We start from the raw sequence: 17258 nt of genomic DNA, 5'->3' as shown, positions 1-17258 counted from the left end.
ACTGAAAAAGATAGGTATTTGGGAGGTTTTTCCTATATTGTGGGAACATATTTAAGCTTAATAACTTTAGCTTAAAGAAATAAATGTTATGAGGACCTTTATAAATATTTGTAGAGTAATTGTCATGGTTTGAAAGTGCCCAAAAATCCAGTTCTTGATTCTTAGCCCCCCTCCCACATCTCAACCCCATGTGAGATGGGTTTTCCAGACAAAAACACAAGACTCAATATGGGGGAAGGAATATATTACAGGACTGTACAAATAAATAAATACTTATACTATAATACATTACATATAATCTTAACTCTATTTCTATCTCTACCATGACAATAATATTTACAGTGGGCCAAATCTCTTCTCCCTCCAAATAAAAGTCCAGGAGAGAAGAAGAAGAAAAGACCCCTTCCAGTCTCTCAGCAGCAGGTGTCTCTAGGCAGCAGGCTCTCTGTGTCTTTCATGAAGCAGTTGCAGCTGGATCCTTGCCAATGCCCACGAGGGGGGTCTCCAAGCCCCTCTCGGCCCCTCGACGCCAAACGAAGGGTCTTTCCGTGGGCTGCTTCACCCCAGACAAGGTTGCTCCACCACGGTCATATCACGAAGCACCGGGGTCTTTGTGACGGTCTGGTATCCTCAGAGGGATTCAAGCCCCTTCACAGAGCTCCCATGCTCTGACTCAAAGATGGCTGCCAGCTTCTCTGAAGCTGCAGCAAGGGGGTCCAAGGTCACCCCCCACACACACATTCCTTTGGCCGTCCTGGCTTATCTCTCAGGAGGCCAGAGCTTCTTAGCTCCTCTCTGTAATGCATACTGCACTCCAAGACTCTTCAAGTGAGTCCAATCATCCTCCTCTCTCTCAGAGGAGTCTCCAGTGAGTTTGGGGAGTTTGGGTTGTCCAGTTCTTACCCCGAAACTCCATCTCTGTCTCTCTCCATCAGAGATCTCTGTATTCTTCTTGCTCGGCAGCTCTGCTGCTTTCTTCTTATCTGCCCCCAAGGGGCCCTGAGCCCCTTCCTCGTGGCTTCACAACATGGCCACTCTTCCACAACCAGTACCACACCTTCTTTTCCGGTCTCCACAGATATGTTTATATTTTGCAGGAGCACTGATTGGGTCAAACCCCAAGGGTCACCACCCCCTGGGGGTTACCACTTTCTGAGTTTCAGGGGGAAAACCTGGCTCAAACCACTACAGTAATAAAGCAGAAATATAGAACCACTAAATCTACTCCATGTTTATTCTATAGCAAAGGCCCCTGGCTGACAATAGAAAGGAAATAACATGAGAAAATCTCTCTCACAACTAGGTAGATAAGCTATTTGCCTCATCTTAGCTTCTATCATAGCTATCTCTGTGCTGACACCAAAAAGAGCAGTGTTTATGGAAGCGTAGGAAGGAATTGCTGATCTTCAACCCTCTGGAGGCAGCAGGGCTCATGCCACCGGCCCATGCTACCCTCCCAGCTAGCCCTGATGCCCCCGGTGTCAGGAAGCTGTCTCTAAAAGGCTTTTGTTTATAAGGTTATTGAAATGAAAGAGCAGTAGTAACTGAGACAATTTCCCACTTAAGTTAAATGAAAAATGAGCATTTTTCCTCCCAGACAAGATGGCAAGCCTCTGACACTGAGAGATCATCAGGGACAGGATACCCAAGTGCATCAATGCCAGGTGTATTAGGGAGAGGGAGGTAAGGTTCGAAGGAGATACTGAAGCTTGAAACCATGACACCGTTGAAAGCTTCACAAAAACCAAGATTTATTACTGAGAAAGTGGCCAACAAAACGAACAAACCCAAAAGGGAGGAAGGGGAAGAGGAATAAGCTTCAGTTACCCAGCTGTTGCCCATAAAGTTATCTTACCGACCTGGCGTGCCCATAATTACCCATATGAAAAGCGGCATCCTTGGAGAGGCAGTAAGTTCACAAGACTGGCAGGTGTCTCCGTCGAAAGGCAACATTGTCCTTGATGTGAAGTTAGCTCCCCCTCCAAGGAAGCACTATCAACTTTTATACCATTAACTGAGTGGCCACAACCTCCCAGGTGTGGCCAGCACCGCCCAGCCAGAGGCCCTCAGTCCCACCTCCCAGTTATGTAAGTACATCTCTTCTGCGCATGCGTGAGGACTTTGGAAATCCCCTCACGCAGGCGCAGTGTGTTTTGGGGGTCTTTCTTAATTGAGTCTGGGGGCGAGCCTTCCTCCCCTCCTCATCACTTTGTCCTCCAACTGCCCTTGATGAGCCATTGACCAATCACAACAGACCAATTAAAACAGTTTACACAGAAGTTCTCCCTCCAAGGCCAAGTCCACTGCTTTATCAGAGCACTTGGCAGGAGAAAAGCATAAACTTCTGCCGGTGGCTAGGGCCAAACACAGACCAAAAATAATAACATTCCAACTTCGTCCCGATACACCAGGGTACAGAGGGCACAGAACAGCAGTGGTAAGCACTTGGAAATGTTGCTGGCATTATGGAATTCAAGTGCAGGTGCAGAGAACAGCTTGTTTCTAGTTGCGTGCTTAGATATGTTTTTTGCAGCCTGTCTTTCAGCAAGTGTTCACTGGAAACTGTAATCCAGGACTTTAAGCTTTGCTTATTAGGTGGTTCATTCCCTACTTTATCAATATTGAGGAATGTTTAATGCAGGCTGGACCTTTCTAGCCATAGCTGGTGATTAGAGTAGCTTGAGAAATGCTCTTGATATTCTTTAAGAAAAGCAGAAAAAGCAAATACATTTTAAAAAATTAGATACTTCTTTATGAAGCTTTTTTTCATATGCAGCATTCACACAGTGGTTATTCCTTGCAAGAACTCAGAATTATCAAGGAAAAATCATTGATGTTAAGCATTCAGTTCCAGGATGGATTTGCTTATATAGCAAACAAAACAAGAAAAAAAAAGAGAGAAATTTTGCACATAGGATGAGGATTCACAGAAGCCAGTTTTCTGAGCAAGGATGATATAACATCGTTGGGTGCAAACAGCAGCAGCGTAGTGGTCACCTTCACTGCTGAAGACACTGATGTCTCTGGCCTCTTCAGCACCCGTATGGTTGGTCCTGATGGGGACTGTGCATTTGGTCCATTTTAGCTTAGATCTGTAACATGGGATTTGGTTGGAGTTTAGATGCCTTGCTCCTTTCTCATTTTTGGCTACATTTCCTGGTGCACAGTTGGCAAAAGTAAGATCAGAAGAAAGGTGTCATCCCTGTCCGAGAGCTGATCAAGTCACTTCACTTCCTCATGATGGAGTTTCAGAAAACTTTAGAGTTTAGGTGTTTGAAATCCATGTGGTGGGTATTTGGGTTGTGTCAGTCACTGCTGATGCACACATGGTGAGAATGGTTCCCGTGGGGCAGGAATTGTCAACACCTTCTTGTGAGTCAGCCTCTCCAGTTCAAACCCCCCTCTCCTTTCTTCCCAGGCACAGCAGGAGCCTCTCACCAGAGTCTCACAAGTGAGGTTAATCAGCACCAGGTTATCCAGGACACTCCTTGCTGATCAGCTTTGGTTGCTCCCTCAGCCTTTCCACTGAATCAGTTCAGGGGTACCAGAGCAGTCGGGAGCATTTGTGTGACAGGGAGTATGATACACACTGTTGGTACTTTGGATCCCAGCTTGTGTCTAGCCCAAATTACACAGGAATGAGGCTGCTTGCAGTGAGAGCATAGCTGAAACATACTTGTCTACCTTGATCAGGGTTTAGTTTTGGATCAGCAATGACAGCCCATTATGCAGTATTTTCTTCTGCTGGGCAATCGTAAGTGCTTTGTATACATTATTTTTAATTTCATTCAGACAATATGTCCACGGCTGCTGTACTAAAGCAAAATAGCTCCAAAATATGAGTGTGCTGGAAGTGAGGTTGGGAAAGCACCACTGGAGCTGGGCAGGGAGGGTTCCTGCTCTGTTTATTTGTGTCAGACCTGGCTCACAGGCACTGTGACTCTTTAGATTCACTTTTTTCCCCTGTTTCATACCCAGTCAAGTCTGAGACAGGAAGAAAGGGGGATAGCCTGTGAAGTGACACAGAAAGCAGGGCATTTTTAAGAAAAAATGCATTATAAGTCATGGAATCATAGAACAGTTTGGGTTGAAGGGACCTTAAAGATCATCTAGTTCCAATCCCCTTCCATGGGCAAATACATACATGTTTTTTACCTGTGGTATTGTTACATTTAGATCACTAGAAGAGAAGCGAAAAAATCCATGCAGTTGTCCTTGCTTATGTTTTGGCTTTACATTTGTCCCTATGTCAGCCTGGGTAATTGAAATCCTTGAGGTCAACCTCACTTTCAATCCTTCCTTTGCTGTGCAAGTCAGGGATGCTGCAAGGAAAAATCTGTTTTCAAACCACTGTTTTGATTTGAATTTCAAATGATGTGAATATGTTTCTTTTGGCCTTGAGTTTAACTGAAGGTTGCTTTTACAAATTGTAGGACTAAGTTAAGGCAGCCATGGTGTTTTAGATGTCCTTGCTCCAGCGCTTTGGATGTGCTGCTCCTGAAGCCTGGAGTGCAAAGCCTCCCTTGCATGTGGAGCAGGGTGCAGAGCAAAGATTCCCCTGTGGCTGCCAGTGTTGATACTGGCCAGAATTGCAGTCCTGGGTGAAGTTTCAGGAGCCACCACTGCTCTCCACTGCCTAGTGGTTAGCTCGTATGGCCAGAATTTCAGGCGGCATATTTCTGGTTCATAAAAGAGGCTGTGCAAACAGAAGAAGCTATTTTCTCAATTTCCTGTATGCACCTAGTGACACTGCGTTAATGACATGAACTGCACAACACACATTATTAATGTCTGTTTATCTCTCTCGAATTTGGCCTTCAAATTGTTTCAGTATCGTACAGCTGTATGGATGTACTTGCTGTCCAGTGCAACTGAGAAGGAACATAAATCTGTAGTTCACCTTGGCCTGCAGACAGTGTTGGGTTCACTTTCTGACTGGCCTATGTTAATCAGGTATCCTGCTCTCCCAGCTGTAAATCAGACATTGTGATTAATAATCACAATGAGAGAGATAATTAGTACTGGCATGTAACTGTTTTATGGATTCCTCTTTTCTGGGAGCCAAATCCAACCATATGGAAAAACTGTAGCTGAGACACTATAAATATGATTCCACTTAGACAGTAATTTCTTCTGTTTTCTGTTATCACAGCAGTGTCAGCATAAGCAAAACAATGAAAGTGAAGAGATGCCGTTGCAGATTTTATTACAAGTTTGAGGTCTTGGGACTTTTTTTCTTCTTCAAGGACACTGTGTTAATCTGAAGAAAGCAGGCTTGATTTGTGTTCATTTATGCCTGCCACAATTATTTAAGAAATAGCTTCAATGCTCACACTTGAAGAGCTTCGGTTCTCTTTTAACTATTTCTGGCAGAGTTAGAAAGATGTGCTTTGTGCTTTGTGTCATGACAACTTGTCTTCTCCAATAAGCCACATCTTAAACTGTGTCAGTCCTCTCTACATTCAAAGTAACTGTCTTCTGTTCATTGCTGTTGGATTGATGCTATTGACTGAATGTCTGCAGTGCAGCCAGCAGCAGCAAGTGAGGATTTCCACAGAAAGTGAAGTCTTTGGTAGTAAAGTGCAGATGGGCACCAGGCAGTGGTTGAATCCAGATAGCTGGGAATCTTTGGGCAGAGCCACTTCTGGTCTTCATGTTGATCTTCATAGAACTCACAAAATATAAAAAATCATCTGTATTTGAGGATCCATTCACAAGGCTGCTGCTCTAGTATCAGCTACTGAAACTTTACTGGCATGGTGAAAACAGAGGCAAATGAAATAAAATGTGGAGGAGTAGGAATATCTCTTATACTCTAAATCTTTGCAGGATCACTGTAAAGCAGAGACTGTCTTCTGAGAACAACAAACAGTTCTCCACAAAGCCAATTCTTTGTGTTCACTTTGTTGTGTTGTGGTTTTAGACTATTTTTTAACTATTTTGTTGAAAATTAATAGGCTGGATCAGCAAATGTGACTTGACTGCAAGTGGGAGATGTCAAGGATGGGTTACCAAAATGCCGCATTGGAGAAGTTTAGATAAGCAGCAAGAGGGAAAGGCCTTTGTGCTTCTGCTCCTTGTGAAATCTAAAGGAGAGCAACCTGCCACGGTGTAGGATTCTGGGGGAGTGAGGAAGTCACCCCCCATTTTCTGGAAGGAATAGAAAAATACCTGCTGTAGAGGAGGCAGGAGAGCTCTTCCTTTCTGTTTTAGATAATTATTTTTGCAGTCTTGCTTTGCAATAGGTGCCTTAAATAGCTTTTTTCGGTCTTCTGCAATAGTTGACCAACCTTCTTTTCCATAAGAGTATTTTCTACTGAGATTCCTCCTTTTGCTTGTGAAAGGTTTCAGAAATAACTTCTGTTACAGCCATTCCCATCCAAGCCTTAAAGTATATACAAAGCCCTTACATAGTTGCATCAATATGACACAGTTTGCTTTAGGGCTTTTTCCCCTCTTTAAGATGAACATTGTCAGAAGTGGTATGAGGTAAATGATGGTAAATCATAATTTAGTGCCAAAAAAGGTTTTTCAATTGTCTCATCGAAAGCCAATACCATAGGAGAAATTAAACTGCTGCTCTAAAGCTAATACAGAGAGCTCTGTGACTTCTTTCTTTCTGTCACAGAAACTGCTTCCATAAATCATTTCTCTTCCAAGGCTTCTGTTCAGTGTACTACTTCTTTTCGTGACACTTAACCCACTAGCATTGTGTACTGCATGTATTATGCGTTGCCTTTTGTGCATGCCATATATTACGAAGAGCTTTCTATCCCTAAGGGTTTCTACATCTATTTCTGTGAGTTTGCCCTACAGGGCACTTTCATGAAAGTCATCAGTTAGCCTTTGCTATGAAGAAAGAGATAATAGTAACTGAAAGTAGGTCAAGCTCATTAGATTATGATTAAAAGGCAGATGATTTTTTTTCTCTTGCAGTGAATGTTGTTCTAGTGGGTGGGCACTGGGCAGAAGAGGTGCTGGAGAAAAGTCACAGGTGCCGTGTCCTTGGCCACTCTGTATTTTCAGTTATTTTATAGCTTTTATTGAATACTGGCTCATAAAGAGTACAGCGACCTTCAATTTCATTCTAGCGACTTTAATGCGTCTTAAAAAAGAAATGCCACACATGGTCCTGCCTTCACGGTCTAGGATGAATCTAGAGCAGTAACCAGTAAGTTGGTTTCAAAGCAGGCTTGTAATTTGCCTCTTATATTGCTTTATCTTCAGCTTTTTTGGGAACATGCATGTCCACCACAAACAGAGGATTTTGTCACTGTGGAGATCGAGTTAGGATTTAGGATTTGGATTTTCCTTCAGAAGTATTTTAGGACCTGCCTTGAGCTCCTCAAGCTGATGAAATCCCAGGCTGACCTAAGGACCTTGGTCTGAGGTCTGAGGATCTACTCTCAGTACCTTGGTGGGAGCCCTGCACTTCCTCCTTGTCACTGGTGGGGCTGCAGAGGAAGTGGGACCCACCTACCACCTCTTGCACCCCTTCCTCTGTCAAGGCACTGACCTGTCTATTTTAGTATCTCAACTGAGCTGGAATAGCATTGCTGGCAACCTCATCTCTGTGGCTGAATTTGAAAACAGTTCCCCAGGTGCAGCTCAAGTAGTAAGTGCTCTGTATGGGCACCTTATGGGGAGTGGATTCCTGAAGCTCTCAAGTGTTGAGCTCCCACCTGCAGCCTTCCCTTCATTGATTGCGCTGGTCTCTACAGACCACAGTACTGTGCTTCACGTGTGCCTGCCTTGGTGACTGGGAGGGTTTTTCAGGGTGCAGGATAGGATAAAGCACCTTTTATTTCTCCAGCTTCTGATTTAATTAGCCCCCTACTGTTCCTGTCATCCTGCATCTGCAGTAACTGTTTATACACATGAGACTACATGCCAGGCTGTGGCTCTCTATTTTTCCTTGACCAGCAGTAGTCTTTCTATGTAAGGTGTTAACTCAGCTTCTTTGAAGGACAGATTTCCTTCCTTTTGATTCTGTGTAACATGACAGGATTGGCATTTTTCCCTCTTGTTAATCATCCATATTTCACTGGTCACCACAGTCATCACAGTTTGTACTCCAAGCGATTCCTTGACACAAGATAATTTCCATAAGTATGCAGCATTTAAATGCAACTTGCTATCATGTGTCTCTTTCCCTCCCTTCTCCTTAGATGTAAAGGAGCATCTCACTATGGCCTTACCAAGGAACGGAAGAGGCGTTCCCAAGACTGCTCTCCGGACCATGGCTCCAGCTTAGCGGTAGCTGCCCTGGGTCCTGAGCTCTCAGCAGCTGCAGCCATCGCCTTAATGACAGATGAGCCAGGGCTGGTGAACCCGGCCTTCAGCCCCACCTCGGAGGACAGCCAGCTGGGCAGCAGCCCCGGAGACCTGCACCGCAGCAACCGAAACAGAAGTAAGAACTGAAAACGTGGCTTCAGAACCTGGTGGCCTCTTTCAACATAGATTTTTCTGCAAAATATAGGTTGTTGGAGGATTTAAAAAAAAAGGGGGGGGGAGGATATTGAAAGCTTTCATTTTACATCGTATATCCAGTTGTGTACTCAGTGACCAAACAGATTTGAGTTGAAAACAAAATGGCTTGGCCAGGGGCAGCATCAAGCTGAAGATAGACTAGCTGCACACATGCAAACTGCAAGTCTTAAGAAAGATTATTTAGACAAGTCAGCTCAGCTGGAAGATTAAATGTTATGTATGATGTCCTGGGGAGATGGTGTAGCTGTGTAATGGCTTCACCAGAGCATGGTGGCCTAGGTAACCCCCATGGACGTGGGCACCTACCCAAAAGCCTGTTTGGAACGGTATTCGGCAGTTGCCAAGTATTTGTAGGAAAAATACGCCTTAAGAATTGCCCTAGGATCTTGGGAGATGTCTGCCAGCTTCTCAGGAAGGTGTGGCTCAGAAGAGCTGGTCCTGCTGAAATAACCACAGTCAGGGACAAGTTGCATCAGGAAACCTTGCCTTGATCTTTCACCCTGTGACCCTGCACCCGTTTCTGATGAGTGCCATATTTGAAAAGCAAGTCCTGGCCAAAGGCAGACTCAGAAGTATTAACTCTGACTTCAGACTGCGTATTTGAGGATTCTAAAACCAAAATGGATAGCCCACCTTGTTGCACCAGTTGTGTCTTGAGAGAATTGATGAAGGGCTGAAGAAAGACTAGAAAATGAGTAGCGCTTTCTTCTTATGTGCATGGAGCTGGAGAGGCGAGGAAAGGGAGAATGCAAGAAGAGAACTCCAGAATCTCAATAAATCCTGTCAGTTTTATTGAGTTTAGAGGCCACAGTCTGGTTTAAGGGGATGTTGTACTATCAGATTACAATGTTTGGCTAACATACAGATCTGGAAGAGACAGAACAGCAACAGCCATGAAGATGTCTAGCAGGATGGAAAAGAGCAACATGTTTTGAAAGTATTATGACTTTTCTTTTGTATTGCCTTACCCAGGTCAGAGTATGTGACATATTTGATCCCTCTTAACCTGATAATCCTTGAATTTTTGACATGAAATTGTTGGCAATCCTTGGTGGCTTTGGAAGCCTTGCAAGGTTTTGAGGCAGTAGTAGTAGTGGGGTTTTTTTTCAAGAAGAGTTTTTAACAACAACTTCCAGCTTTTTTTTTTCACACTTGTATAGCTTGGGAAGGGCAGTGCTTCTTCCTTTTACTTGCTTTTTTCACAGGATTGCTGCTGAGATTTTGTCTTGGCAGAGGATTATTCTTTCCAAGGCTACCACACTCACAGGAGATGTCTCTTTGTGGCTGGCAAAACAGACAGGGAAGGAGGCAATTCCAGGGTGTGGAACCGAGGTAGGGTAATTGGACCCAGATTCGGGTGGGTGCAGCCTTAGAGTATCAGCAGGACTCAGGTACAAAGGTGAAGTGCAGGCAGCCCTGCTGTTGATGTTATAGCCCATCATATGCCAAGGGCTGCAGAAATGCTATGGTTCTATCCCAGAACTGCTGAACCGTATTGATTTGGTTTTTTCCTGCTGTTGCAGCTCGACACTTTGAACGTTCCACTATAAGAAGCAGATCTTTTAAAAAAATAAACAAGGCGTTCAGTGTGCTTCGAAGGACAAAAAGTGGAAGTGCTGTTTCCAACCAGACTGACCGTGAAAGGGAAACTGTTGGAAACTCTGCTGCTGGAGAGGAAGGTAATGCTTTGTTCTCCTTGTGTTATCACTTAAAATGGGGTAGGGGATCCTATCCACATGGGAACCGGATGTCCATGACTGACATGCCTTTCATGTGGTGGACTGTGTGTGATGAAAAAAAAAACAAACAGAAAACTCAGTCTTTCCTTATTTTTTTTATTTAAAAATATGTAAGTGACTAGCAGGCAGGACTGTTGCTGGGATGTGTGGGACCTCATGTAGGGCTGTTCTGGTAACAGCCTGAATGCTACAGCCAGCCCAGTATCTAGCACATGGGATGTGGGATCTTAGTGTCTGGGATCTATTACTGGAGCTGTCATTGACTTGCTCTGTAATTTTGTTCAAGTCTTCATCAGCATGTGCCTGTCCCCCTAAAGCAAAAGGATCACAGTGATCATACATTATAGGAAGTTAATAAGTTTTGGCTAATGTTGACGAAGCACTAGGAATTCCCAGTGGGAGGATGGTATGAAAGTGCAAAGTACTGTAATTATTCCAGCATTTCTGTGGGATCCTTGGTGACAGACTTGTATTACCCAACCCAGGCTGGTGATGAGGTAAGAATACTCTGCTCTTAAACAGGGGGAGAGGCAAGTTTGCGTGATGCATGTCAGGGATGAGGGGTCTGGCAGGCAGTAACACAACATTTGACATTCTCAAAGCAATAAGCAAATGTTACTAATCACTCTGAACCATAATTATAAAACCAACATTGGCATTCAAGCATCAATAGGACGTGATGATAGAGTGGGAATCATTGCCTTAATCAAGGTCTTCAGTGAGCTTATTATTCCTTTGCTTGAGGCCTCAGGAACTCATGTCTCTTCTGACACCAAATGTCCAGGATACAGGCTTTAAGAAGACAAAATATCCAACTTCCCTTTGCTCTGTATTCAAGTTCTTATTGAAACCCACACAAAACAAGGACAAAAGTCCACCAAATGCTACTTCTAAGCATCATTGTTCCTGAAGTGGTGAATTGGAGAACCATGTTCAGTATTCTGCTTTATTTGCTTATTCTTTCAGGAGAGTTTCACTTATGTTGCTGTGTTCGTGGTACTTACTCTCCTACCTCACATACTTGCTGATGTAGCCAAAATAATACCTGGTTATTCAAAACTGTGAACCTTTTCCATAAGAGGAATATGAATATCCTCCTTGACCTGGAAACATTATTAATAACTTTACTGTCCCAAATATTTTATTATTTTTCCCCAAGTAAAGTTTTGCAAATAAGTTGTTTATATCTCTATATGGGCAGACAGATATATTTCTCATTCCCAAGCAACTCTTCAATCCACTGTAAGCAAAAGTTTGCCTTTCTTCAGGAGTGGAATTCTGCACGTCTCAAGTCCATACTTTTGAAAAAACACCTTTTCAGAATGGGACACCGCGATTTTAATGACCGCTATCTGCCTAGGCATATAGCTGGCATTAGTAACTCTTCCACTGAAAGCTTGGTTTCATGTCCAGAGTGTGTGGATGATCTGGATGTCAACAGCACCTATGCAGTAGCCCAGTGTAGCCCAGACATTAACAGAAGGAGGTGTGTAGATGACACTGGCCTTTACATTTCCAACAGAATGAAAAGTACTGCTGTCTCTATTTTAAGGAACATATAATGGGGCCCTGAAGTGGCAGTCAGTCCAGGGTCCCACTGACAGTGTCAAGGTTGTCATTCTCTCCTTGGCTCTGCTTGCGGTTTCATTCCTCTGCACCAAGCATGACTGTAAACTTGCAAATGTATTCGGCTGCACTGGAAAAACCAGGTAGGCATGTAATTACTTAATAAGCAGTTACTCTTAACTATGAGATCACAGAAGCTGGGTACCTAAATTACTTTATTAACTACATTTGCAAAGAATGCATTTTGATTACACATTTAATTTTTAAAAAATGCAAGCAAGTAACTTGCAGCAATACAACTTGAACAAAAATCTCTATTCAGTTCTTTGCAACAGGTGCTTTGTGTAATGTCATTTCAAAGGCTCTCTCTGTTTCTTCTTGTTGGAGGAGGAAATGAATGTACTTCCTTCTGTAGCAGTTATCCTGACAGCTGGAGGCTGATTTTTTTCTCCAGCTCTGTATATGTTCCTCTTTTATTATTTTTTTAAAATCCTCAGCTGCTCTGAGCAGTCTGCAGTTGGACTTCTAATTAAAGCTGTTGGTCAGTCTTTAGGGATAACTACAGTATGCTCTACCCTGTGCTTGCTGAAGCTCTGGTCCTAACCCATTGAAGAAAAGGCAGCCCCACGTGTCTGTCTCCCCGTTGCCACTCCACTCTCCCAGGCATGGAGATGCTTCTGTGGTGGTGAATGGAGATGGTTCCTGACCTCAGAGGTCCCCACACCCAGTGTGAAAGCTGCTGCTGCCTTTCCCAAGATTTCACAGGTTCATGTCTGGGACCACCTCAGGCCACAGCTCAGCCATGCCTCGTTGCTCGAGGAGATTGGACAGCACTCCGCCAACTTTCCTCACCAGGTTTAGTCAGTGTATGTGCAGAATAAAGCTGCGACTATGCCAGCCTCACAGTGGGCACAGAGTGATATATACCCTTCTTGCTGATAACTTCTTATTGATAAAGGAGCCGTCAGATCATCGCTCAAAGTTCATCTGACCCCAGTTTTCAGAATTTCCTCAGTTCATATGTCTCTGTTTGATCTGTGTTTTGCCCATATTTCAGTCAAGGGAGCTCTGAGAATGAAAACCGTAATGAGTATCTATGTATTGACCTTCAGCATTCCACTGCAGTGTGTGTAGGTGCCTTTAGTCTGAAGCTGCTGTGTTTTTTGGGCCAATGCTCAGTTGCAATATGACTGTGAGAGTACAAGACAAACTAATCATTTCTGATGTGGGAGAAAAAATATTCAAATTCTGCTTGAAGCTGAATGCAGTACTGGTTTTGGAAAACCCCTTTGATACCTAGAGACATTGAAAAATATGATGTATAATGTTAAATGTGTTTCTGTTATAATTACAGCAGAGAAATAGTTACAGTCTAATGCTATCTTATACCTGGAGCTGGTAGCAGTTCTGCACAATGAAGATTACTTCACTATTTATGTTTCTAGCCCATGGTTTGATTTGTTTAATCAATGTTATATGTGCTTATTTTGGATTTAAATGATTCAGGCTTTCTTTGTTTCTCTGTTTAAACGTTTTTGTGACATTTTCAGCAGAGAATTGTTAAATGTCCAAATCAAATAAAATGTTAGATGTGAATGAAAAGTGCAAACACTGACGAGAAAATATTTTAGGGAAGGAGTTGTTAAGATTTTCTCATTTTTAATAATTTGGTGTTTATCAATAACCCATGCAAAAAAATATTTTTCTGTAGTGCAGCACCCAAGCTTATGATATCTACCTAAAAGTAATTTTATTAATAGCACTTGCAGCTGCAAATAGCTTTCCAGGATTGAAGTAAAAATTCAGAAATTTTAAAAGAGATGGTTTCATTCTGAGACGTGAGGGAAGGTGACAGGGACATGCTTACGGCACTGATGCATTTAAGATGTAATATCCTCTGACTGGATCTAGTAGTGTAAATGACCTTGACAATCTACTTAAATGATGAAATATCTCCAAGCAAAGACTGCTCCAGCTTTGCTATGCTTATTTGTATCATTATGCTCTTAGTTTGGCATTACACTTTTAATTCACTTCCAAGAAAGACTATAAAGAGATATACTCTTTATTTAAACTGATCTACAAATACAAGTTGCAAACCAGCTAATGTTTTAGGAGGAAGGAATTTGCAGGTGCGATTGAAAAAACCTCTATACAATTTTACAGTAAAAGACAGCTGTGTTTCTGGCTTTCACAAACATTGATTAGTTCCATTTTGCAGTCAAGCCATTGTAAAAGAAATTGAATTTATGATTGCTTGAGGATGACAAATGTTTTTCAAAGTCAAACTCAGTCTCATGGTGGGTGCAGTTCTACCACCTGTTATTGCTTTGCAGCAGTGAAGACCAAGGCAGCCCTGGCAGGCACTGGCAAGACCACAGAACGGACTTCCCCCTTGTACTGTTCGGTGGGAATCCTGTTGTATTTTATATATATATATATGTATATATACACACATACATATATATGAGATAGATAGATAGATAGATGGATAGATATGCTTCAATATTTGGAAAAATTCATGAAGAAAAAGAAGGTAAGTGAAACACAGATGGTATCAAGCATTTCATGGCATTAAGGCTCTATATGTGCAGAAAAGAGAGTGGTTTATTGCACCCCAGTACAAGACAGTGCAGCCCAGCTTCTGTCTCAGGAAGGCTGCACCCCACAGAAATGCCACACTGTTCCTGTTTTTCCCAGATTTGATTCAGTTGCGGTTCTGATTTCCCGAAACAGCTGTACAGAACTGGTTCAAAGTACTCTGCTCTGGAACGATGAGCCAGGCAATTTCCAAAAGAAGGGGGTTGTCTCTGTAGCATTTCCTCTACTGCAGACCGATAAATTTTCCTGCTGTAAATGAGAGAGCCACAACTCTTTTGAGACACATTCAGCTCTACAACAGTTTAATTTTAGTTATTTTAGGGCTCCTTTGTTGAGAGGAATGTCCAGAAGGAAGAAGAGATGTTAGAACTGACATCACTTTCTACCTGCCCCCTCTATCAGAGCAGCATCCTTGGAGAATTAATGGAAGGCATTAAATCAAAGTGATGGCGAACCCCTGGCAGAATGAAACGCTGCATGAAAATCCATTGGGAAGGAAGTGTTGCAAAATAAAGTCCCACACGAGTGCAAGGGCATGTGACATTCAGAGACACAAGAATTTTCCTACAATAGGTTACACAAGCTTCATTTAAATTCTGGTGTCCAGATGCTGGGAAGCATGAGTGTGTGTCCCTGCAGATAGCATTATTTGTGGCGATGGGCTGGCATCTCACATCAGTCAGGCCTTCTGATCTAAATGAGGACTTGCAAACACAGACACAAGTTTTGTTTACAGTGACCTTTGATTAATCTGGACTCAAGAGTCACAGCAAACCTTACACGGTGCTTTGTTGTACTGAATCCCAGGAAGGAAGACAGAAGTTACACTCATGGCCGCACGATCAGGAGGAGCATGGTACGCATAGAAGTCAGCTGAAGCCTGAGCACTGAAGGAACACTATCATTAAATATTATAAACTGTGGGGATAAAATATTAAGCATAGTTAAAATTTTGTAGTACTATCATGACCACTGTACTAATGAATGTTTGGTGTCCTACTTTGTGCCAGACAAGCGGAGTTTACTTTGCAAAGCTGGTCTCTCCTATGTTATTTGTTACTGTAATGGGATGTGTGAAAATATAAATAAAATTGCACACTAGTATAAGGGAAATATTTTTTGAGGAAAAAGCCCACACAATCTTTCTGAATGCAGATGACATTTTATTATATTGACAGATTCAGAGTGCTCCACACAACCCCCGGTGACAAAAGCACAACACCCTGTGGGAAAACCTGCAAGAATCACCAAAAATGAGACAGAAAGTCTCCTTTCTAGATTCAGCAGCTCTTCGATATTTAAGGACTGGAAATATAAAATGGTAAAGAAAGGTATGCAATACTCCTGGGTTTTCCGACCCTGGAAAACCTGGCCTAAGATTATGGAGAATTCCAATAAGACTGTAAGGGCTGGAAAATGGAGTATGTGAAAAATGATACTCCAGCCTCACAACAGGCTGAGTGGTGTAAGTCCTCAACCCAGTTGGAGCTGAAGACCCTTAAACTGGCCTGCTGAGGCCCCATTCACTGTACACAACCAGGTGCTGAAGAAGGGTCCACCTTTTCTGGCTATGGTGTTAACATTCAAAAATTCAATTCAAAGACGTTGCTTTCTAGACATGGCATCATCTTATAATAGGTGTGGTAGGTTTTGATCAAACTGCACACAGTGTGTGCAGGCTGTAATGGTGAAAAATTGTTATGAATTCTCTTATTTAAAAAAATGTGTATTTGTGTATTTTATACATTTAGTTTGCCAGATGTTACTGTTAGTTTATCAAAAATTAGACATTGGCCTTTCATTTACAGCCATCTAGGTTGTTGGCAATACAGTGTCCATGTATATGTCTGGAACAAAAAGGAGAGGCAAGTCTTCAATGAAGAGAGCAGAAATTAATGGATCATGGAGTTATTTTCATTGCTTAGCCCATCTGGAGAAAATGGTTCAATTTATTAGTTATATTTGATAGAGTGCACAAATCAAATAAAGAGAAGAAGTAAGACAGTACAGCCTGCTAACTATAAAAGAGAAGCATTAGAAACTTGTAAACTGGCAAGAAAAATGTCTTGAGAAGATTTGCTCTGTTGTAGATTGCTCACTTCAGAAGGAAATTAGGCATTAAAAATTCCTCTAAAAGAATCTGCATAAACTCATATTGAAAGTCAGCCAAGTGCCGCTGCAAGACTTAACAAACCAGTTAAAGCATTGTTCAAGATGCAAAGAAACTTATACTAGTTTATACCTTATGTAAAGATATATGTAAGTCTTGTACAAGTGTAGAGACTTGTTCACTGCCACGTTGCCCTGATCAAGAAATGTAACTGGATAATTCCTTTAGAAAAGTTTTCAGATTGAGCTATGGGAAAATGAGTGTGTGAGTCAAAAAGCACGGTTTGTTAGGATGTGAAGTGAGTCATGCAATGGGAAATGGAAGTAGTTCTACTATAGGAATGTTTTGGTCATCTTCAAAATATACATATATATTAATTTATGCTATTTGTGTGCAGAGAAGATCTAGGTATCCAGATTTTCATTTGCATTTTACACGTAGCTACCTTTGTAGCCACACTAAGAATGTAAAATTTGCATGCTTATTCTGATGCAGGGATCAGGCCGCTGGTGATTTTTGAGGAGTACTTGTATCATCTGACTTAAAACACCCCACTGAGATGCCAGAGTTAATTGCCTTGTTTTTCTTAAGCAGCAGTGGAGAACATTTGGCACTTCCAGGGGTGATTTAACAGTTACAGGGGTATTGATTCCTTTGGGTGCCTGTGCACTGTAAAGGAAGTCAGAGCAAGTGGATCACCAAATTGTGCATTTGACTTAGAGGCCTGGATTTAGATCAAGTGAATCCACCCT

General features: G+C 42.3%; 1 protein-coding gene across 3 annotated transcripts in view; it reads left to right on the top strand.

The window, feature by feature from the left end:
* The window catches only part of LNX1 (ligand of numb-protein X 1), a 73164-nt gene that overhangs the window by 29251 nt on the left and 26655 nt on the right, over positions 1-17258 (top strand). For all 3 annotated transcript variants that reach the window (XM_027676385.1, XM_027676386.1, XM_027676387.1), the window contains 2 exons: positions 8169-8410; positions 10014-10169. In XM_027676385.1, the coding sequence (XP_027532186.1) occupies positions 8169-8410; positions 10014-10169 (398 nt within the window). The remainder of the gene's footprint in view (positions 1-8168; positions 8411-10013; positions 10170-17258) is intronic.

The sequence above is a fragment of the Neopelma chrysocephalum genome, unplaced genomic scaffold (assembly GCF_003984885.1).
Source record: "Neopelma chrysocephalum unplaced genomic scaffold, ASM398488v2 Primary Assembly neopelma1_42, whole genome shotgun sequence".
In the NCBI taxonomy this organism is placed as follows: domain Eukaryota; kingdom Metazoa; phylum Chordata; class Aves; order Passeriformes; family Pipridae; genus Neopelma; species Neopelma chrysocephalum.
This window is presented reverse-complemented; position numbering and strand designations above follow the sequence as displayed.